Here is a 24,915-nt window from a genome sequence, read left to right as displayed (position 1 = left end):
AACCATTAGTAGAAATAAAGTTTTTTTTGTTTCTTATCTTATTCCTCCTTCTGCCCGAACCGTCCCGCTCACACTGACGGGTGGACGGTCAAGCACCAGCGAAAGATAATATAATTTTTCTTCTTTTCTTCTTTCCCTCCCCCCCTTTGCCAACCATTGGTCTAGAACCTGCTCTGCTAGGCGCCGGCGGTGGTAATGGTTTTCCGCCGAACTTTTCGCCCCCGGACTTCCACCCGTCGGAGAACTGGAAACCGGCGGCCGCCGGTACGCACGTCGGCCTGATGAAGGATCCGCCGCTGCCACGCAACGGGCCAACCAACTTTATCCAGCCAACGCAGCAACAGGTAAGGGTTTTGCTCTCGTTTATAATCTCCCCTTACTGTTGATCCAATTTCTCAACCCCGGCTTGGATGAAATCATTGCAACCTACTTCGGGTTTTCTGTGACAGCGATAAACAACCGTTGCACAACGACCAGCAGAAATAACTGATTGGTTTCGAAATGAAGAATAAACCCCCCTCTTCTTTGCTTGTTGAGTGTATTTTCCGACAAATAATATTTTGCTCCGTTCGTTAATCTCGCTCGCGTTATTGCAATTGAGGTTAAGCGTGTTGTCGCCACTGGTTCCAATGTAAACAACTCTGCTGTGTTGTTTGCATTACAAGTGTGTATTTTTGTGCAGTTTTTTTTTCGTTTTTTAGCAGAAAATGCAAGAATGGAGACGCATGGTGCGGCACGACAACGCGTGTGCGCCTGGTTGGTATGCAATCAGTGCTGCATTTTTATGGCTAGATCGAAATTACTTTTATGGTCGTTTTCAACAATCGAATTCCAGTCAATTGAATAATGTTTAATTTTCTCTAGCACGATTTATTACAATTTCGTAAAAACAATACCCTTTCTTCTCAATTTGTAAAGAAAAGCTTTGTTTTACCTTAAAAACGTCCAAATTCCTTATCTTTTTTTTTCTTTCGAAAACATAGCTTTCCTTCCCAACTGTCGCAACCCAACTCCACACCAACTTGGCAGCTGTACTTTATCATTTAATTAAATCTCCACTCAGTTTGTGGTCTGCCCGCCCTGGGAATGAATTGTGTGTAAACAGCAGGGAGATGTAATTTTGTCTCCCCTTTCCCCTTCCACCCAATATAGATCCGATCGGAATACATCGAATCCGGTTCAATATTTCCCCTCTGTTGCGATCGCCATTTTGCCGGTGCCGGAGCATTTCTATCGTTCGAAACAAATCTAATAAATCTCATCCTACTTTTCATGTGAATTCATATTTATTCGCTCTTCTTTCTTTTTCTCTTTCATGTATCTTCGTATGCAAACACCACAGGGCGCAGTGATGATGGTTTACGGACTCGACAATGGAACCGCCAACACCGATAAGCTTTTCAATCTGTTCTGCCTGTACGGCAACGTGGTGCGGGTAAGTGTACATTGCAGGAGGAAAACTCCCAGACGTTCGTTTTTTTTGTCTTCTCTCTCAAGCATGATGTGTACCGTAACACGTACTATGGGCGTGATTACACCGAAATAAAATCAATAAAAAGCCGCTGCATAATGGGTTCGCGTGAAACACGCATGAAAGTGTGACATAAATGTGCGTTGTTGTAAACAAGACGAGAAGATTTAGTTTACAAAAATAATACGCTAACAGCTCGCGAAAATCGTGCTGCTATCTCCCATGTCGTAACCGTAATTTAGCACACAATCTCTCGGCCAGAAGGGTAATCACGCAAAATCAGTTCTAGTCTGTGCGGTTGTTTTCCGCTTTTTCCTTCTCTCTGCCGATCTTTTACCCACCGGCAACGGATTATTTGCAATCTCTTCTAACGCGTACCGTGCAGAGGTAAAAGAAGAAGAAAAAAGGGCAGAAACACACGCGCACACACACACACACAAATGGTGACTAATTAGTTCACATTTTATGGCCTGTCACTCACGCGACTGTCAGAGTATCCGCGCCAGAGTGTGAGTGAAACGATTTGCTTGCATTTGCTTTAACTACCCTTTTTTTCGCTGTCGGTTTTGTGTGTGTGTGTGTATGGTTGTCTTTGGTCAACCAACCAACCAAGAACTACCGAATTCTAATTGGGCGACTAGAGAGATAGACCGAACCGCCGGGGGTTGCGTTCCTCCGCCCCTCATAAATCACTGCTAGTGTAGCTCCCCGGCTATTTGTCTGTGGTGCTTGTGGCCACACATTCCAATCGTTGTAACAACAACAAAAAAATCCCAAGTGCCGTATAGCAATGGCTAGCGAGCAATCGGATTATGGTTCGGAGCGTTCTGAGTCAATTGGTTGGAATTTGATCCGTGGTTTTGTGGTTTTCGTGTGGCGGAAAACATGTACCACGTGGTTATGAACCTTTTTTACGATGAGATCGAACAGCACTTGATTATAAGCTGAACGTTTGTTGCGGTGATTTAACGAATTGAAGTATGATTAATCATTCCGATAATTCGTGAGCCGTTGAAGAACGCCTGAAGGTATGCAAGATGTTGCATAGCAATTATTAAATCACATGTTTCGGTAGAAATACAAATGGAGACAACCATTTAGTTGAGATTGAGATGTATTCAAATTGCAATTGATGAAGTAAAAATCTATTTTGCTACATTTTCTTTTGAACATGAACTCTTATTCGATTCAAGCTAACCCGCTTCAACAATTTTGATTTTACAAACACAATCACTCCGACATTCAGTCTGTTATAAAAATAAACAGTTTTATCTAGTCGGACCCATGCATGCATGTTTCTCGCTCGCTTCATCACATTTGAATAAAATCAGCCCACTTTTCCGGAGTTCCATGAAGCCGAAACAAACCCCTCTGCAGCACACACACACAGCTGGGCTGCAAATTACACATGCCGAAGCACGTTCCTCATAAGGCTTCCCAACATATTGCCCCATTCAATACGCAACCTCACCCCCGACCCTTTCATCTAACCCAGCAACAGCTATTCTCTACGCGTACCTCGGAACGTGTTGAACGTGGTTTCGAGTTTGTAAAAGTATTAGCTTTTGAAGTACTAACGATGATGCTCGCACGTAAGAAAAAACCACCCTTCAACCGAATGCTCCGATGCGATGCAATTGCAACAAAATGAAGGAAACGTGTTGCAAGAATTAAATCAGACAACGAACGAACGATTCATCAAAACGAGTCGCACTACTGCTGGGTTTGTGTTGCTTGCCCGCTGTCTCTTCAATTCCCATTTTATGCATTGCAATTTCGGTTTTGGGGAAGGAACCGGTTGTTTGCGAAAAGCAAAAATACAATTTCCATTGCTGCCACGGAAGCGACGGAATATAGATTGAATAACTAAACAAATTCCAATTGGAAGAGATAACCAATGGGAGGAAAACAGAGACGAAGATGCTATGCATTAGATTCGGAAAATTCATTTGCAACTGTCATGTGAGAGGAAGAGACAGCCAAATCAAGAAGAAGAAAAACACACTCCATAAATTGAAATAGAACACTTTCGGGGGGAGGAGAAATGGCGCGTATTTTGAGTGAAAGAAAATTGGTGGAAAAAATATGTCTTCTGTCACTGCAAGCTGCTGGGCTTTGTGTTGTGCGTTCCGATTGCTTGCGAAAGAGTTGCCGTTTTGTTTGCCTTCACTATTTGCAACTGTCTACCTTGGGCGACAGCAAGATGGCGATGATGATGCTGTTGATGAACCGTAATAGGAAAAAGCGTGCTCTCTCAGCTGTGCATTTCGGTTTTGTGTCCACTGGCGACAAACATTCTGCAGCATACGCCACCGATAAAAATGCCTTCCTACCACAGCGCAGAGCAGAGCAATATTGCGTTTGAAATTAACGGACGGTTTGTAAAAAAATATGTCTCCGAAAAGTGGACATTTTGCCTCTTTCCCTGCCGAAAAAATGCTGTCAATATGCCGCACGATAATACCGCAACAGATGGTGATCGTAAAAATTGAACGCACGGCGGCAACACCATTCGCTGTGCTCGGTTTCGGTGCTAACTTTAAGTGGGCGAGGGAGAAAAAAAGCTCTTAAAATACGAAACATTGCTACAAACACGCAAAGCAGGGGGGAAAAATAGCGTACGTTAAGCGAGGAAAATAGCACTTGCTTTGTTGAATGAAAATCTCTGTCCGCGAAAAGCCGGGGGGGGGGGGAAGGCGAGCGTGAAGCTGGAACGAATTTAGGAAGTCGAACAACGGAAGCTAAGGAAATAAAAACACACACAGCCATAGAAACACGATGCACCAACGGAACAACGCGTTACGCTTCCTTCCCATCCTGTGAGAATAACTGCCATTCCCGGGTTTTTTTTGGACTATAAAATCGATCCTCTCGTTGTGCCGTTTTGGTGGTGTGCGTGGTGCTCCCATGAAAAAAAAACCCACACCAGCTGACGCAGAAATATTCACATCCGGAAAAACGGAAGTGGAAACAAAAGAAACTCCGCTCCGTACGCTAGCTGAATAACGAAACGATATGACACGCCCCTCACGTGTAATATTTTCGAAACGATCGTTGAGTGGATTGAGTGTCGATTGAAATCGGCATCGGGCATTTTCAAATTCTGCCGTGGTGCAGCAATCCAATCTTAATCCAAGTGGGAATTTGCTTGGAAAAAGCTCCCACTGCTAACTGCGCGTCATTGCAGTTGGAAGTTTTGTACGTATATGACTACATTAAGCTGAGCTCTACAGTACAGTTAGTGTGATGGAGCGTGATGAAGATAAGCTTACAGACAAAAGAAATCACCTCGACCACGGTGGCACGACGGATGTGGATTAGATCGTCTTGATCGATGGATCAATTTGGAAGCTTAATGCCTTTTATTTTTTCGGGAATAAAAGGCTACAAAAAGGCTCCTCCTCCGGGCGCGGATGGCTCCCGTGTCATCTATGCTATCCATCACACGAACCAGTGCAGCTTTATGAACAATGAACAGCCAGCTTGATGCGATGGTGGTGGCAACACAGTACATCATTCTTCTCCAAGAGTTACTGTAACGAGCGGTAACAAATCAAACGCACAAAAATCGATGCACACAACGTTCGCGAGATTTGAATAAAAAACGCATTTTTTCCCTCTTCACTCTGAACAGCTCTGTAGGCGCATATGCGTAGCAGTTTTATGGCTGGTGGGAAATGCCATGCTTCGTGCGATACCTAAACACACGACCATTACACACCCGTTCGGTTCGGGCGGCGTATCATTTCAATCACAATGATTTATGCCCCTGTGGGGCACTCTTTCGCACTTCCTGTCTGAGCAAAACATCAACTGGGAATAGAAGACCCACCATCTGGGTCAGGTTAGAAACAATAAGAAACAACATTTACCAAAAAAACGAAACGAAATGCACACACAACCATACGCTGGGTGCACGAATAACAGGTCCCTTGTGATGGTGGCACGGTGATACGGCAGCATGAAGGCATTCTTGTAACAGCTCCCTTCGATTCGGTGATGGACGCACACTACTCTCCGCACATGGGGTGGGGGGAACAATGGACGGGACAACGAAAACGGTTCTAAAAGCCGTCCCCAACGCTCAGGAAAGCCGACACCATCAAGCGGAAAATGGGAGTTTGAAAATAGCCCCCGACGACAACAACCGACAGCAGTCGGATGGGAAGCCCGTCCCGATATCGCTACCCGCTGTTAGATTGGACCCGTCACTCCCAACCCGATAGAGGAGTCAATTCGCTGGGCGGAGGCACGGGCAAAGGGGTAGAATAATTAATTTCAATTCCCCCTTCACGCCTCCCCCAGGGGTACGATCACGATCTCTCTCTCTGCTAATGGTGACGGCCCAGCCGGTCAAACACATTCCACTCTCTCTGGCCGGTACGGTACGGACGGGTCCTGACGCGACAGGCGAAGGAATTCTATTTTGTTGTTCCGTTGTTATTTTCTGGGAAATGCCGACCACTTTTTCTGTTGCTGATGTGTACACCTTTCGGTTTCACTGTTCATTTCGCGCATGAGTGCCGCCCCACCGATGGATACTTGGACGCGGAGCACAGTAACGCACTGGCGAGCGATGGGGATTTCGGACTTGCCGTAAGGTTGCTTGAAGTCACGCCAATGCGTTGTTGTGCCAAAGGAGATGAGCTGCAGGGGCCAAATGTTTCATTCGTGGCTAATTGCACTAAATGAGCCTTTTAGTTGACTAATTCAAGGTTGACTTGTACGGTGAAATCTACTCGGGGAAATGTTATGTATAGATAGAGGCCAGGCATCGTTTGGTGCCGTGACCAGGATAGCATTCGAATATTTCGAATATCTGAAGAATTTATATGTGTTTTTTTTTGTAATTTTTTTATTAACGCAATTCAATGTTGTTAGACATAACAATGGCATTAAACACCTTCAACAACTCCCACGTTTCAATGAGCATTTCAATTTGCATCCATCAACGCCCAGGCGATTTCCTCGTTTGCATTGCGGTTACGCTTTATTACATTCATTATGCCACAGCGAGTTGCTACACCTTGCCAATAATGGATTGCTAATTGATACGCATTATATCAACACTATTTGTGCAGCGGTGAGTGTGTGTGTGTCTCGAGCGAACATTACACTGGCGAGCAAATGAAGCGAAAATGGTGAACGTGATGGCAAATCGACATCTTCCGTAATAGATTCAAATATTGATTTAATAAATGTTAAATTCGAAAATGCAAATACTCTCCCGCTTATTACAATAGCTAAGCTCCATATTGTATGCTCTTTCCTCCCCCGTGCAGATAAAGTTCCTGAAGACAAAGGAAGGCACCGCCATGGTCCAGATGGGTGACGCCATCGCAGTCGAACGTTGCGTCCAGCACCTGAACAACATTCCAATCGGAAATGATGGCAAAATTCAGATCGCGTAAGTGCTTCAGCCGTGTTTCGTTTAGGTTGCAAATAGTGATACACTCCCATTCTTCTTGCAAAACGTTTAGATTTTCCAAGCAAAACTTTTTGTCCGAGGTCACAAACCCTTACACCCTGCCGGACCATACGCCCAGCTTCAAGGAATATACTGGCTCGAAGAACAACCGCTTCCTGTCGCTGACCCAGGCCAGCAAGAACCGCATCCAGCCGCCAAGCAAGGTAAGCTGATGGGGATGCGGAAGGATCCTTGCTTAAGGAGTCACTTATTAACGATCCTCCTTTCCCTTTGCACAGATTCTTCACTTCTTCAACACACCGCCTGGGCTGACCGACGAGCAGCTGATTGCGGCATTCGGCAGCAACGATTGCCACCCGTCGCAAGTGCGCATGTTCCCGCTGAAATCGGAACGCTCCTCGTCCGGGCTGGTCGAGTTCCCGAGCGTCGCCCTTGCCGTCCAGGCGATCATGAAGTGCAACCACACCGCCATCGATCACAAAGGTAACGGCAGCTTCCGTGTGCAGAGAGGCTTCCCGCTTGCGATCAAAACGCTCTTACTAACACTCATCTTTGCGATCTTTTAGGCACAAAGTTCCCGTTCATCATGAAGCTCTGCTTCTCGTCCTCGAAAACGATGAACGGCGCGTGGAACAACGAAAACATCGAGAACATGAAGCAGGCCGGCTCGGTCGTGCAGACGTCGCCCGGTGCCGAGGACGAACCGATGCAGGCCCGATAAATCGATCGTCGTCCATCACATGCCGCCGTCGCCGCCGCTCCCCAAGACCGTTGCTTTGTGCGCGAAATGCTGCGATTCCGGTGCGAGTAGGCGCAACCGTAGGGCTTCGGGGCAGGTTCATCCCTGTGTAATGTGTGTATGAGTGTTAGATGTGATGCTTATAGAGATGAGGTGGCGTAATAGAAGAAGAAATGCGATATTAATACCGGCCCCGTATCATATTGCCGTTTCATCCTCCGGCCAAGCGAGCCAGCGAGGGGCGGCAGGGAAAGCTCATCAACTATCGTAAAACAACCACCGTGTTTTCTTTTTCTTTTTTCTTCTTTGTTGTTGTCCTGTGTCCGATCCGGCATATTCATTCACCTTCCATAATGATGAAGCATCGCTGCTCGTTTGTGGGCGGCACACGCGTTCTCGCGTTCGTGAGTGGCAGCAACGCTCACGACTCCTCGTCTATCCATATTGCGCTACAAGTAGTGTGTTAAGTTAGAGCTACGTGAACTCAAGCAGCCGTAAAAACCAGAAACGTTTAAATTAGAGATATGCTGTAGATGAGCAAAGGCTTGGAAGAGGGAGGGAGAGCAAGAAAAGCGAAAAGCGCCACTATCCGCGCTCTCCGTTTTGTGATGTGTGTGTGTGTGTGCGCACGCACACTCGCGGGGTTTGTTTTTTCGTCCAGCCTATAATAAGATACAGTATGTATGTGTGTGTGTATTGTACGGTTAGAAGTTTATTTTTTATGTTATTAGCCAACGGAAGCAAAGAAAAACACTACATGGGAAGGAGGCAGTGAACGCGCGAAACGAAAGTAAACCACCGGAAGATGATGATAGTGAAGATACTACAGTGTTGATGGCTGAAACCCCGATTCCCCCAATTCTCAAACCCACAAAAACGAAACGGCCTTCGGTTCGTTTTGTCCGTTTTCTTTAATTGCTTTACAATCGCAAACCCCCCCTCACATCATCGTGCAACAATCGTCACAATCAACTAGAAAAGAAAAGACTCTAGGAGCTGTTGACGTTCGGAGAAGGAAAGGCAGGAAACAGGAAAGGAGGATAGGAGAACGACAGCAAACGAAGAAGCGTAACTGAAACCGGTCGGCAAACAGATCCCCCGCGCGCGTGAATCAAGAAAGCTTTGAAACCAAAAAAGGAGAACATTGAGAGGAGGAAACATTGCAAAAGAGAACAAAAAGATAACAAACAAACAAACAAAAAGGTAACTTTGCGAACTGGCCGGCAGAGGGCGGTGGTGCAGCAGCTAAGTGTGCATCGCCGTGTGTTCGATTTTTAGACAATTAAGTAAGCAGAAGTAACCTTAACTAAACTATCAGAACGACTACTGTTCTTCTGTCCTTGTTATCTATCTATCCCCAGATTGTTGTTTTCGTTTCGATAATTCCTTTTTTAGTTTTTTTTCGCAATTTTTCAATAATTTTTCTTCCCGTTTGTTATTATCATCAATTGCTTCTTCTTTTTTCACATTTGTTCTTCTTAAATTTCTTCCTCCATGAGCCCTTAGATACTTTGATACAACCAACAAGAGAAAAGACATTATTTATTGTTTACTAATTTAGAGGAAAAATTGCACAGCATTCGGGTGAATACTAGGCAGGGAAGGGTCAAGAGAGTGTGCAGTGGAAGAATCGAGATGAAGATTGACACAAACAAATCGTCTAATTCAGAGGGCAACAAAAACAACAGCTAGTATGAAGGATAGTAACAATTGTAATGTGCAATCTGCTGCTGCTGCTGCTCTCACTCTCTATACATCAATCTTCATCTTCTCCTCTGTGTGTCCTTCCCTCTCCTTCTCTCTCCCGAATGTGCGCTTGTTTGTGATGAACGGTACGCATGTGGCATGGCCGTAGTCCTCTTGATTAATGACACGGCCACGAGTATGAACGTGAAGATGCACTGCCGCCAGCAAGGTGTGTGTGTGCATGTCTGTGTGCTAATAATGGATGTTTGGGTGTGTGCGCGCGCGTGTGTGCCCTGTGTATACGTTAGCCAGTGTTGCTAACAGAACCCGTGTGCACGCATGTAGAATGTATTCGATTTGTTTGTCTTTAGTTGATCTGTGGCTCTCGGTAGCTTGTCTTTCGTTTCAGAGTTTAAGGCAAGATTTCGCTGGTACGAGAAGCTCACATAAGCACTAGTTAAAGAAAAGGGATGAATTTCGATCGAGGAAAATAAACTTAAGAATGGCATGAATGTGAGAAACACATGAACAAAAGCAGAAACTATATGATATTGTAAGCGCCACATACCCAGATGGCGATGATGCGCACGAACGAAACAACACGCAAATGGGTTTAGGGTCGAAATTGCGTTCGATGAAGCGGTGAACACTTGAACACATCCAACACAACAACAAAATAACACGCATCTACACTCTCTCTCTCTCTCACACACACACGCACACTCCGTTTGTAATTCGTTAGAAGAAGGTAATCGAACTCGTTTCGCACTTTCTGTAACCTTTTTTGTTTCATGTCAGCAGCATATTGGCACCAACGCTCAATCATCATCCGTTGTACAATCGCAACCGAACAACCATTCAATTACTGCTACAAAGCACGCGGGGAGCTGTGGCGTAAGCCAAGCAGAGACAAAATTCACTAATCTAAGCGCCTAAGTATATGTTTTAGAAATGGTTAAGTAATTACAGTTGTGTCCTTAGTTTTTACGTACGAGCTACAACAAACAAATAATCAAACACACTCACACACACACACACACACATAAACCTACCCCTTTCCATTACTCTCACACAACTTTCGCAGCAAGAAACACCTACAAAATCGCACACCCGCCAACGCTACTCTGGCCTGCATAATGGAGGCTAAAAAAGAAAAAAACAAAGCGGGCACACGCAATAAACTTGATTACACCACAGCATTACACCACAATATACACCACCAATATAAACAAAACAAAGCCACTATACACACACACCGCACCGAAGAAAACACCTGTTGAAATCGTCGCCGTCGTTTCGAAGACATTTGCCGCAAAGAACCGGGAAAACGGAAGTAGGGGAAAACATGGAACGAGTGTTACGAAAAACTGTTTGAAGTTTTAGCGTGTTTTCCTGTAAATCATTGTCTTTATATCATATTATCATCATCGTTGTTTTCTTCTTTTCTCTTCGTTTTGTTTCCCTTTTCTACTTGATCTTGTCGTTTACCTAGGCACTTATGTTACTAGCATCATCATTAGAGAACATTTCGATGTGTAAGACGTTTTGTTAGAGCTTTTTTTTATTACTATTTTTATTATTATTCTTAACTATAATTAATGTTTAGCTTTTAGTACTTTCGTCTAGGTTTTTTAGTGCTTAGTGCGGCAAAATCTGGTTATGAGTTTTCGTTTTTTTCTGTTTTGAAGGGAAAAGTGCAAACAAACAACACGAGCAAACCAAACAAAAGGCAAAACACAAAAACAAAACCTGCAGTAAATCAACAGCAAATCCGTTGATATGTGTGCAATCTAAGAGAGTCTTTGAACCCTTTTTCTCTCTAAAAGTGGTCAAGTGTCTGTGTATTAGTGTAGCGGTTCGGTTTAGAATGTTTTGTTTTCTCTTTTTGTTTGGAGTTTTAGGAATTGAGCATCTCGGTTTTTTTGTTTCGTAGTTTTTTTTTTTCTTATTGTTTCAATAAAGAAGAATAGATTGAAATTCAACTGGAAAAAAAACGTGTGCTCGTTCACCGAGCCGAATTGAAGAGTGCGAGAGGGAGAAAAGGATGAAATGGAAACGCTTCTAGGCAACCGTCTTGAAAGAACCAACCTCGACCGCAGTAAATCATCCCACTTTTCATTTGTTTACTTTTGTTTTGGTCTCCTTTTGGTTTTATTTTTCCTGTATTTCCCTTTTTCTTCAGAATCTACATATCCTAGCGAAACGTTACTATCAGCAACAATTTTGGGTGCGTAGAGGACAGAGCGCACTCGTCGCGTTCACGCGTCGTGCGGACGGCAAAAAGCCTAAACACTTCTCCCGAACCATATTTGGACGAATCTTTAGGAAGACAACCATTTGAGGACTTCTTGCAAGAGATGGGAAACAGACAGATCCCGTGGAAGAATTATACACATACTTATATTTACACAGTAAAGATGGCCGACAAGAAGGAAGTGTGTCCTTTTGTGGAGCCATTTTTCGGAATGGCGGAAAAGGAACTATGTCCAGTCGAAAAACGATTTAAAAAGACACAGAGAAGTGCGCGCGCGCGTGTGTGTGTGTATGAAACAAATAATCAATAATAATAATAATAATGTATATGGTGGTCCAATGTTGAAATAATATCATTTTACAGCTAACAAGAAATAGAAGAAACCAACTATGTTTAACCAAGCAAAATGGGGAGGAAAAATTCCTCCCTAGAGAAAAACGGATATAAAGAGACAATTAGGGCAAGATAAAGAGAGAGAGAGCAAGAGAAAAACGAAACACTTCACGCGACTAGGAGCCTCATTTATTTACCCCCCAATTTTAGCAGAAAGATTTTAGAGAACAGACCGAAGCGCAATGATGAGTGTGTGTGTGTGTCTGCTGCGTGTAGTGTACGTACGCCCGCTAATAGAATGAACCCACCTAGAGGAAAGGTCTGGATAGAAACGGAAGTGAACGGAGTAGGCAATCATCTAAACAATGGCGTAAATAGTTTCCATTTATTTTTCCAGTACATTACCACCTGCCCGAACCACTGTTACGACTGCTTTTTTGCTCCACTAGATACAATCAAGTTTCTCAAGAAGAAGAAGAAGAAGAAGAAGAAGAAGAAGAATGCCAGCAGTATCAATCAGTCCCCGTTTTTAACGAAACCGAACGATTTAAAGACAATTAAAGGTTAGCTCTATGATTAAATTAGAATCATTTTTTCCCACTATCAGGCTGTGGAAGCGAGAGTACGTGTGTGTGTGTGTTTATGGTTGGGTGTTTCTTGTTGTTTTAAGTACTGTAAAAGAGAAGAAGGGGCACTTCGCAAGAGTGCTACCGAGGGGGGGACTTCTATGTGTAATGTGCAATCAATAAGAATTGTTATCGGCTTTAGGTTTTTAAAATCATTTTAGAAAAAGACCCCCGAACGCAATCTGTTACAAAGCTGTTGTTAAGTAAGGCAAAACTGAATAGTATCTTCTTTTTTTTAATCCCACTCCTTTCCCTTTCAACATTTCTTCTCTCTTTGAAAAGAAAACTGCAAAAGCAATCGAACGAACACATTTACTTCTCGATCTACCTACACCCTTCGGAAGGCATAAGTAGGTTTGTTTTTGCTCAATCGTACAGAACTGAAGCCTGCAAAACAAGGGGGGCGGGTGATCGAGTTGTGTACCGTTTGTTTCCTATTTCACTTCTTCTAAATAGCCAATCGTTTCAAGCTGTGCAATAATTACGTGTTTTTTTCTGGCGCCGAGACACGCTACAATCAGTTAGTCGCGTTTTCTATTTATTACCTTACCTTACCTTTAGCTTCATAAGTAGACTAATTTTCAATGATGCCAGCGTGATCCCGGTGCGAGGGCACTGTACCACGAGGTACAGAGAGCGTGTTTGTTAACGCTCCGAGAGAAGAAAAACCTATTCCCACCTTTAATATATATACACAGCAAACAAAACGGAACAGAAACAGAACAAAACTGAAGCTCTCCTCTTAAAGAGATCGTGCTACTTACTGAACTATTACTAAAAACACAAAGCAAGGAGAGAAATCCCATCTGTAGGTGAAATCGAAGAGGGGAAGGTGTGCATAAGGGCGCATTTTATTTAAACGACATACAACGGCACCCGTTGTGTGAGGCAATTTACGACAATATTTAATGGTTGCGAAAATAAAAGGGGAAAAGAGTGCTCGATCGTCTACGATCGATGGGTGCGGAAGCTAGACCGATGAGTGTGAAAGATGGTAGCGCGCGCGCGCGCGTGTGTGTGTGTTTATGGTGCGAACGAATTGAACATATCGATATCGGCGCAGGAGATTAGGGTGAGTGGATCTGTGAGTGTGTAATCGTTTCGTTTCGTGTCTTACTTGTTAAGCTGAACAACATTAGTATGGCTATGATGAATCGGTTTTTTGTTTTGTTCCGTTCGCGTTTGTTACGAAGCTTTCTGTTCGGATGTGTATGGAACCGAGACAAAAAAAAAACAAGCTCGAATTAAGGAAAATTAGCAGCTCCGCTTTAGAAAACCGCGGTGGATGGTAGTGTATTTGGATAGTTCGTTTAGTGCTCAGTGCTGACCCTTTTTCGGGAAGGGAATATAGATATTGGTTCCGTGACATTTCTCAACACATAAACATTTGAAAAGAAAGCATCCAAGTCAAATTAAACACGCCTCCAGCGATAATGGTCTTTGACGAAGAGCGAAGACGAACAAATGGAGCGTGAACAACCCATTAAATATTGAGTAAAAGCATAAAAGTATAAAAAGAAAAACCTAATAATAAACACAACTAAAATGTGTGTGTGTTTATGAAAAGAAGGAAAAGAAGAGAAAAATCACAACTTACACACACACATAAATAGAGAGAGAGAGGGAAATAATTGATATACTAAATAGCATTATTGTATCTTAAGAAAGCAAAAGAAAAACTTAAGACAAATTCTAAGCAAAAGTAGGCTAAATGTTAGTGCTAAAATGTAAAAGAGAGATAAAAAAAACTCGTGCAGACAAACAAAAAAAGAAACAAAACAAAAAACAAAGTATGAAAGTAAAAGGGAAGAAAGCAAGCAGGTGTGTGCAATGATATTGGATAAAGTGCATGAAAAAACAGAACAAGACCAATGAAGGAAACAAAAACAAATCTTGGATGAACAGCAAAAACGCCAAACCGAGACAAATAGAGACAAGAATGGAAGGAGAAAATCAAAGGACAATTTACGCACCACCACCACCCCACTGGACATGATGGCCTCCTCTATCCCTATATACATATGCAAAGCAAACAAAGCAAAAGCCCAACTGTGTGGTCCAATCGAGGGCCTCCAACACTGTAGGCGGGTAGCACACAGTGTTGTTCCGAATCTGTTTTCTCTCTACCGCGGCCCGCGGCTCCCGGGAAACCGGAGACCGATCTACTGATCTGCTGCGGAACGCCGCGCACAGTCGATGTAAAGGCAAGTGTCAATTATTTTTCTCTACCAAAATAACAACAACAAACAAACGAACTAAATGCAACATCAGCACAACACACTTCAGCGCAGACACGGACACAAACATACACAGAAGCAAATGAAAAAAAAAACAACAAATGTATGTGCCTACCCGGAACGGAACTCGAACTTTTCAAGCACTCGAAACACACAAACTTTCACACAAACGCAGGCAAAACTAGAAAAAGGACAAGACAGAAAAGGCAGGTACGAACCTGCAAAACAATTTGCTTAATTTAAATTAAACCACTTCCAAAGGCAAAAAATGGAAAACTCCCCACACGCCCGCTAATTGGAAAACCCGAATAGAAGAGAATAGAGAGAATGACGTGCCAAAGGAAAGAAGAAAAGTGCAACTGTAGTAAAGAAAGAGAGAGAGAGAAGGCGAAACGAATCGCAAAGGAATCGCAACATGTTGAAGGCTAGACGGCTTCTTCAGACACGGCAAGATTAGCTAATTTTAATAGGAAAAGGTAACTGAAGGTGAAGGCTACAAAATGGGTAAGAAACAATGGAGGATAGCAAATTTTTAGCAAACTTGTTGTAAGCGTGAAAGTGCGTGAGTAGTGTGTGTATTTAGTGGACCACATGAAAATGGCACCCAGGGTGAGAAGGATAGTTTTTTGTGTGCGTTGGTTTACCTTTTTCCTTTCAATCATTAATTCATTTCTTTCCGGCTGTATGGTAAACTACTACAGGAGAGAAACAAGCTGGATCACATAAACACAACGAAATCAACCGTTTCCGTTCCATCGCATCCACACGCGATCCTGTCGGCAGGATGATGATCCCATTTCCTATATTATTTAAACCCGGAAATGTTGACTTTAAACTGGAAAAGATTGTGCTTTAGCGTTAAAACAAACTCACTGAGTGGAAAATGGGGGGAGGAAATCGAAAAAGCACCACGGCTTGCTTTAAATGATGACAGCTGTCAGGATTTGCACATTGACAGCTGAGTTTTGACGCGGGGATGTTGTTATTATGTATTTATTAGTATCATTATCATTATCTATGTCATTGTCAGCCGGTTTGACAAGCAGCCATTGAAACATCGAAAACAAGAAGGGAAAAGGAAAGACAGTAACAGTAACAACAACACGCGACACATTTACAGTCTACACACTTACAGAAGGACACACAACACACACACATACACAGATGGAGAAAGACGTGGAACTAAAAAGGCAGCAAAACACTTTTGGTAGTTGTATGTGCCAAGAGAATGGCAAGTGGGAGGATGCAAGTAAGGAAGTAAAGGAGCAAAAATAACAGAAGAAAAGAGGCAAAGGCAAACAAAACACGTAAACGTAAGATAAAGTAAAATAAAATATCTGACCTAAGAGAAACAAATAAATCTAGAACAAAACATATCGTTTGCGAGCATAAATACTCTTTATCTCTTCTCTCCTGGTGCACGAGCGTACACTCACCTATACACACACGTGTGTGTTTGTGTGTGTGCGTTAGTGAGGGGGAAAAAACGGTGGAAAAAAAACACAAATAACGGTGCTCACCACTTCTACTACTGCTGCTGTCTACTACTACTACCACTACCACCACCACCAATTCACCAACACCATCAGTCTACCACCATTATCATTACTACTATCACTAAAAACTATTACTACTACTACTATCGCTGCTACAGCTGCAACAAAAAGCGCGTAGGCAAACACTTATACATACATGCATACAATACATACAATACATACATACATACAACAAAAAAACATATGAAAATACATTAACTACATAACATAACAATGCATACCATGCGTACAAAGGAGAGACGTACGCTACATATTTAGGGTGAAAGGAATAAATGGTCTAAATTGTAGAGAAAATACCATAAAAAATAAGTACACACATTATTTCAGCGATGAAACTGTGTCGAAAGAGACAAAGAGAGAGAGAGCAAAAGAAGGAGAGAAAAGCTCTGCTTTATCTCTCTTCTTCCTGCTCTCCACTCCACTGTCCTTGTATGTTTCACCGGGTTAATAGGGGTTAATAGTGCATAAATGTTACACACTTACACTTAAAATTACACTCTTACACTTACCTACACGCGCCATCATCATCGCCGTTCTTTCATCACCCGTTACATTTGCAAAACAAAGGAAAGCAAAACATAAACACACAAACAAGGGGTAGGAAAGACGGGAATGGATGTAATACACACTTAAAACAAAAGCTAAAAGAAGGCAACAAAGAGGTAGCAAACCCAATAGCAACTGTAGTAGCTATAAAAACACACACACACAGCAGGATGAAAGGTATAATTTGAAAATGGCTAGTAGAACATGGCAAGTGAAAGAAGTAACAATTCACAGCAGCGCCCCGGTGCGGTGTAAAACTTAACCGAGTAGAGTAGAGAGTAAACACACTCACACACGATGAAGCGATGATGGTGGTGGTCAACAAAGAGAGCAAAAACATAAAACTCTTTGTCCCGTTTCTGCCGCCGACGCTACCCCAAAAAAAAAGAAAAGAAATACAGTTCAAACACTGTAGTAGTAATACAACAATAATACTCCCCTCCGCAGAAGTAATCGAAACCAGTAGTAGTCTGTCAGTTTGCAAAACCTAACACAAACCGAAGTGGGGTTTAGTTCCAGAAACATTACAACACGTACACAGAATCAGCAAACACATAAAACACAACACTAAATAACAAAACGATTAATGTGTTAACACATTGCATAAAGCGTGTACCGCCACATACATACACACATGAATGTTGCTGTAGAGTAGAAAGAAGGAAAACAAAACAAAAACTAATAACAATAGAGAGATCAATTATTAAAACAAACCAAGGTCAGGGGAGCCTGTAATGTCATATCTAAAATGATGGTGGTGATATGGGGAAAACATAAACATCCAGATATTACATATTGACATGCACACACTTATATAAAACAATACACAAACACACAAGAACACAAGAAGCTCATAAGAAAAGGGGCTGAATGCAACACTAATGAGTTACATTTTTGTTTGTGTGCAAATGGAGCAAAACAAAAACAAAAACAAAAGAACGATCCCATTCCACAACCACAAACCAACTAAACCAACATAAAACTCAAAACAAGCAAGCATAACATAATAACAGTCAAAAACAGATCAACAGAAACAACAAAACATCAGAAGAAATAAACGGGATAGAGAAAACAAATACAAAAAAAAAATACAAATTGCTATTAGATTTGCTAGTAAAAACAACAACAAAAAACATATAAATTAATATATTCCCCCCTCACTCTCTCTCTCTCTAGCTCTCCCTTACATGTAACAAAACAAAAAGAAATACATTAATACACGCATTATACATTTAAACACTGAAGAAAAAAAAAAGAAAAAACCATAAAAACACAAAACTAAACTTGTTTTCATTTTCTCGTTTTCTCGTTCTCGTTTTGTGTCAATTAGATTTTTCGTTTCGATGGAAGTATGTTCCATGTACCGGGACGGTTCTTATTTGTTCGATACTGTTTGAGAAATTGCCCTTTTTATTTTAAGTTCTTTTGTTTGTTTTAGTGATTTTATTATTCTTTTCATACTCTATTACTATGTTTTTCCTATTTACTTATTTCTGTACACATTTTAGTAATTATATTTACATTTTTCTTTTTTTATGTTACTTTTTTACCCGTTACTTTTATGCAATTGTGGAACCAACATTCCGAAACCGAGCCAAAACGAGAGAGCAAACACCCACAGCCCACCAGAAACCAGTTTACACGAACAATATCACGACCTTCACCACCACCACCACCACCACCAATACATCAACAGTCAACAGTGCGCTTTCATCACCACACAGAGCGGTTTACACGTCACGATCAACAGTCACCTGCCCGTTGTTGTCCATCCATCCTGTCCGTCTGTCCGTCTGTCTGTCTGACTGTCTGTCTGTCTGTCTGCCTGTTTGTCCGTTCTCGTCCGTCCGTTATTTCCCCCCAAAAAGGCCTTTCGTCCTTTCGTTTGTCTCACTGTACTGCGCCTTCCCAAAACGATTAATTTGCTTTATTTGCGCATTACTTTGTCCAAAGCAGTTTGCCAATGCATCCTCGTCTTGCCTTGATTTTCCCATCTTTCGAATGGTTGAAGATATTTTGTAGGGTAAGTAGAATCAATTTTTATGTACCTAGACTTTAATCGATTATTGGATAGATAATTGTTCGTATAGATCATTCATATTTTATTTGATAATTCATGTTACATAAAAATATAAAGATATTTTGTACATATTATCCCAAAAACGACGACTCTTTCCATTGCTCGAAGCCATTGTTCGCTATGGTTTATAGTGACACCCTATCATGCCAACGTAAAGTAGTCAATTTGATGTAAGGCACAACTCCAACCATTATCACAACCCGTTCTGAAGTATTTGAAACGGAACTATTCGGGGAGGGGCTTGTTAACTTGTAGGAAAGTATAGTGATAGCTATACACACTAAAAGTAGAGAAGCAATTCCATAATCCTAGCATGAAACTAACTAGTGTGCGGTAGTGTGACTAGCAAATTAAAAAAAAAAAAACAAACACAAAACTAAAACAAAACCAAAACAAACAAACAAAAACCATAAACCCGGAAGCACTTGCAATATACAAAAATCTAAACCGATCGAAGACTTTGGAGACTTTCGCTGCTCCGCTTCGATCGCGTATACAGGAGGAAACCCCGAACCCCGTACGCTCATCACAATCCCCTTTTATCCCGCCATTACTATGCTGAATGTTATAGCGCACACGTACATAGAGCAGAGAGCACAGACAAATCCACCCACTCACTCGTGTAGGACTCTAAACTTGCACAACCCTAAGCACTATCATTACAGCCTGCAAGCAAATTAAACAAAACAAAAGAAAAACTCACATACACAGCTAAACCCAAATCATATACGATAAACAGCAGCAAAACGATGATGATGTTAAGCAGAAATCTCTACTGTCAATTATTAAAGTGTAAAACGGAACAGGTGAACAAAAGAAAAAAGCCGAAAGCGTAAAATACCTGTGTGTAAAAGCATGTTGGAAAGTGAAGGTGAAACGGCGAGAAAAGTGTTAGAACGAACAAACGAACAAACGATCGATAAACCTAAATGAGTAACTAGTTAGAGATATTAAACTAGCAGCTAAGAGATGAAAACAAAACATGAAAACGGCAAACAGATGGCAAAAGAAGATGGTGGAGGAAACAACAAAAACGGATAAAACCCCTTACCTACAAGCCATCAAATTGAGTTTTACTTGCTGAGTTGTGTCGAAGAATAGTTCCTATTTGAAAATTGTTCACGGAAACAATTTGATTGTTGTGTATGAACCTTTGTTTTATTGTGTTCTAACATTTGTTTTGATCGTTCTTGTGCTTGTTATAGCCCGTGGGATCTCACGAGGCTTTTACTATCCCACCTGTCTATTGCTATCGCCTGCCACGGATGTTAATGTTGATCTTACACTGTCTCGAATCTGTTTTCGATCTGTTTTCATACAACATGCATAAACAAAAGCTCATTTTACCTTTTAATGAGAACTAAAACATTTCTAGAAGAAAAAAAAACATAAAAACGGTAAAAAAAAGTTGCATCGCTGAAAAATGAAAAGGGCGAAAGCGTTAAGGACGCAAGACGTTTTTTGCGCAATGTCAGGGATCAATGTTTTAAAAATGACTGTAAACTGTATACACAACACCGTCTACCAAAAAACAACAAAAAAACGTATCTATAATATGCGTAGAGCTAATGGAAACTATTTACTATTTTAAAATGCATGAAAAGTAACCAAAAAAAAAAGAACAAAACAAAAAACTAAGGGACGAAAAATGCCAAACAACCCACATGCAACAAAACTTAAAAACGCTCTTTGTTCAGAACAATCTACGTAAGTTTATCCGCAAAAGACACACACAACTAGCCAATTACAAACAAACAAAAAAAGAGCCCACAACAAACCATCAAAGTAACCACAGTGTCCGCACAAAATACAATCGAAGTCGGATGTGTTATCCCAGCGCCTACTACTATGATACTAACCCTTTCCTCATGTACTCTAACCATCGTGTCGTCCATCTTTTCTGCCCGCCGTGTCTATGCTGATAACTACAACGTGTAGTGAGTTTTTAGATCGTGAATCAGAACATCTACAAACATGAAACTGGAAAACTATGTAAATAAAAGTGGGGGAAAATGAGAGAAAAGTTACACAAATATGTACCGAATTATTTTAAATGCAGTACAGTAAACGAAGCAAACAAGAAAACCCTTAATAAAAATACACACAACAAGAATGGTAAAAAGAAGTGAAGGCGTATGGCGTTGAGCTGTACTTTCGATGAGGATAACAAGAGCCGATAAATGAAAACCCTTGAACAATTGCACAACAGCAATTTCTAACGTATGTTAGGCGCTTTATTCTGCTTGAAGAGCATAATGGTTCGGTTGTTAGAAGAAGAGCTATATAGCACTCTTTACAACAGCCAGAAAGCTGAAGGAAACCAAATTTGGTTAGCTTTTATTAATTACTGTAGGTAACCTGTTAATTAAGAAAACGAATGAGCGAAGGCAAGCAAAAAAAATCGCACCGAGAAATGAGACCAAATATCGCCTAAAAGCACAATTTAATTCTGACGAAAAAGGGGCAAACAAATGGTCGCCGTGTGCCGTGTTTGATCGTACACGAGTTGTACAAAATGCAAACTCAACAACCAACAACATTTACTCTGTAGAGCGACCACAGTTTGAACACACGACCCTCTCTCTTAACATGGGTGCGTCACATTGTAGTAGTTTATCGCATCATAATTCGCACCAGAGCAGCACGATGTCAACAATTCATGTAAAGCAAGGCACTAAATCAATATAACAATAACTAGGAAAGTATGATCACCAAGAAACTAAGAAAACAAGAAGAGTAAACTAAATAAAGTACGCAAGAAAGCATCAAGGGTGATAGTTAATGACAACGATGATATTTGCATTGCAAAGCTTTGGATGAACAAGCCACACAAAAAGCAAAACAACAACGTATATGGTGCAGCCATATGTTCATCGAACAGCGAATAAACGGTACTCACTATGGAGGATTACAGTATAAAGTTAAGAAAAGGTAAAAGTTAAAAAATCATGCAAGAAGAAAAAACCTTAAAACCTACAAACAAAAAAAAAATAATGGTAACGCAAATAAAACAATCGAAAATGTAGAAAAATATTTCAAGGGAATGGGAAGCATGGATTTGTGTTTTTTGCTGTTTTAGCAGAAATATCACAGTGATTGCAAGTGTAATATCATTCAGTAGTGAAAATTCACATGTACCAGCAAACGGCATTTTCTTTTCATCTAGTTTTCAAAGCTACCGCGACAGATTTCCACCGCCAGCTGCATTTCGCACTGTGTTAATTATTTTGTCCTTTACTGTAAAGCGTTTGTCGCGCTGCATTGTCGCGCGTTGGGCATGCTACAAACGTTGTACGACACGACGGTGCTTGCTGCGTGTTTTCGGTAATTTTCTATCAAGGCCAAACTTTATTTTTAAACGTTTGTGGTCAAGTTTCGGTTGAACGATAAATTGAAATCAATTTAAAGTGATTAAAACGAAACCAAGATGGACAAAACATGCTATCAGCAATTGAGAACAAACAGCAGTGGCTGAATTGATGAATGCATTCTTCAGTAGAAAGAGAGCAAAAGCTACCAAAACTCACTTCTCTTTTCTCAATGGCTGTCCTTGAGCTATTTATCAAACCAGAGTTGCATTTAACTGGTTGGACAAGAGTTGATAGTAGATTTCTAAGCGCTCTCGAACGTCACCAGTTGGAACAGGGGATTTTTTTTCTTCTTCAGAAAGTCTAACCTTAACACAGACAGCACGTGTCGTTGAAACACTTGTTTTTGCTCTTATTTTATCACATCTATCATTAACGTTTCCTGCTCTCCGAGAGGGATGGAATCGTAAATCAACCGACAATCATTTGTTTGTCTCACTTAATCGCGCCAGCTCGTAAATCCTGTTCGACAGCTTTGCGAATCGGGATCGTTAGAACACTCAAACGATCATTCCGCCGTAATTATATTGCCATAAATTATACATGTCCCCGTCCGTCCTGCTTTAAAAGCTCGAATCGATCCAATCGACAATCGAATTCGTGTCGGTAAATCATCATTTTTAAATTATAAATTGCCATTTCCATAACCTATTCCTGAACAAGCGACGAATCCAATTAATCGCGTTGATAACATTTTCCAAAGGGAATAATGAAATACAGTTGAACTATTTAAAACTCGTTCCACCGCACGGGGTTGAGAACTTGCATGCTTACGTACGCAAAACTCCTAAGCAGATTGAAACGTGATCGCTGGCTCGATGATGTTTGTAAGCTAGGCAGTGTCTTTTTGCATATACACTTATAAGAAAAGAAATCAAAAGATCCAATTCACGGTACCTTTCGGACCGAAGTTGACGCAAATCGTTTGACGGTGAAGTGCAGACAAAGTCAAATTATCATCGTCAATGGAACGTGAACGTGTTTGTGGTGGAGGAGAGTCACATTCCGTTATGCTTCTCTTACCCCGCTAGCACACCAACACACATTCAAGAGGGACACACCTCCAAAACTGTTTGCCACACAGCGTTTTCCAATGCAGCTGATCCAGCGTTCCAAGGTTGTGAAATTCAAGAAACAACACACCACCTTTCCAACAAGCTCTCAAGCCCAGACACACACACACACTCAATGGCAGAAAATGGCGCGAATGTGTGGTTGGAAAGGGGGTTGCTGTTTTTTTACTTTGCACCCCACCACCAAGTCGACGCACGAGACGAGCCCACCGATGTGCTCGATAACCCGGATCCAACACCACCTGCCACGATCGCCGCGTGTCCACAGTGAGCCGCCAAGTTGTTCAACCGGTAGCGCTTTGGCGGTTGTGTGTGGTTGTAACTGGTTTAATGGACACATTTGCTCCCTCTCGTGTGACGTCACTGCCGAGTGTTTACCTTTCCCTTCGTACATATCACTACGTGAGCGCGATTCGCGTCTATGTGTACGAGCTGTTCGTCGGTACGATCAGAGCAGCAAACGTCGGCGCGCCAATTATGACTCACAGTAGTGTGTGTGTGTGTGTTTGTGTGCATCAAAGCTTGGATTTTCAATCAAACGGTGCAACGTTGCATCATGCATTTGCGAGCGAGGAATCACGAACAAGGCCAAGCAGAGTGGAGGTTAGTTTGACTCTGACTTAAAAGTTTTACTTAAAACGGTCGGAGATTCTAAGATCAATTGAGAAAAAGAAATGGTCTTGATGGCCCGCAATCGAGCAACAGTCTTGATCAGTCATTTGTATCTGCAATTTACTTATAAATTTCATCCTTTCTTCCCACTTTTATTATGTTGCTTATTATGAATTTGTTTCGGATATTGCTTTATCATATTTATCATGTCTTTGTATTATTTTTCATTGTTCTCACTTTTTCTCCATTTTCTTATTTGACATGCTAAAAACAACATGACTTTGATAAACCCCACTCTGTTAATTGAACACAACAGCAGAACGCGTGCAAAACCTATAAAAAAAAACACTTCACACCCCTCATGTCGCGCAACATCCACGTTGCATCGGCCACGTGCATGCGGCAGCACGATAAATCGCGCGCGCCACTGTATTTGTCGTATCCGTCTGATATGTCGTTTCGTTCGCCGTTTTATATTGGCGGCCTTCAGCACCAAAACATATGCTCTGGCCCCTCATCTCCGCTTCGGCTTCGGCCGGTCGTGGACATTGGCTATGGCGGGGACGCGCCGACTCTTAAATAACCCCCCAGCCCAAGACCGGGGACGGCGAAAGGGGGAATGGCGGCAAGGGAACGGACATATGCGAGCAGGCCAGGCGGGGCTCGGTACGATTTCGCTACAATATCGTGTGTACAGCACTGTGCAGAAAAACAGCAACAGGGCGGCTATGTGTGCGGGTCCAGCTGTGCTAACAGTTTGTGATAACGGGGTATTTATCTTTCGTTTGCTGTGTTGGCAAATGCATGTATAATAGCTTTACTTAGCTTGTAAGTTGAGGGTTCTATTTCGGTTCCTAAATTTGATTTACATTCACTGTATTTCTTCATCACAAAAGTACTTATTTT

At 41.8% G+C, this 24,915-nt stretch overlaps 1 protein-coding gene across 22 annotated transcripts in view; it reads left to right on the top strand.

The window, feature by feature from the left end:
* The window catches only part of LOC1280613 (heterogeneous nuclear ribonucleoprotein L), a 175,039-nt gene extending 164,481 nt beyond the window's left edge, over nt 1–10,558 (top strand). For 20 of the 22 annotated variants that reach the window (XM_061658899.1, XM_061658909.1, XM_061658908.1 and 17 more), the window contains 6 exons: nt 166–344; nt 1,343–1,435; nt 6,754–6,878; nt 6,952–7,102; nt 7,178–7,382; nt 7,466–10,558. In XM_061658899.1, coding sequence (XP_061514883.1) covers nt 166–344; nt 1,343–1,435; nt 6,754–6,878; nt 6,952–7,102; nt 7,178–7,382; nt 7,466–7,620 — 908 coding nt within the window. In that variant the 3' untranslated portion in view covers nt 7,621–10,558. Of the gene's footprint in view, nt 1–161; nt 345–1,342; nt 1,436–6,753; nt 6,879–6,951; nt 7,103–7,177; nt 7,383–7,465 lie in introns of all 22 variants that reach the window. The other 2 variants (XM_061658903.1, XM_061658902.1) reach the window with 1 other exon arrangement.
* The last annotated feature ends 14,357 nt before the right edge of the window (nt 10,559–24,915 follow it).

Source organism: Anopheles gambiae, chromosome 3 (assembly GCF_943734735.2).
Source record: "Anopheles gambiae chromosome 3, idAnoGambNW_F1_1, whole genome shotgun sequence".
In the NCBI taxonomy this organism is placed as follows: Eukaryota; Metazoa; Arthropoda; class Insecta; order Diptera; family Culicidae; genus Anopheles; species Anopheles gambiae.
Note: the sequence above shows the minus strand (reverse complement) of the source record. Positions and strands in the feature narration are given on the sequence as shown.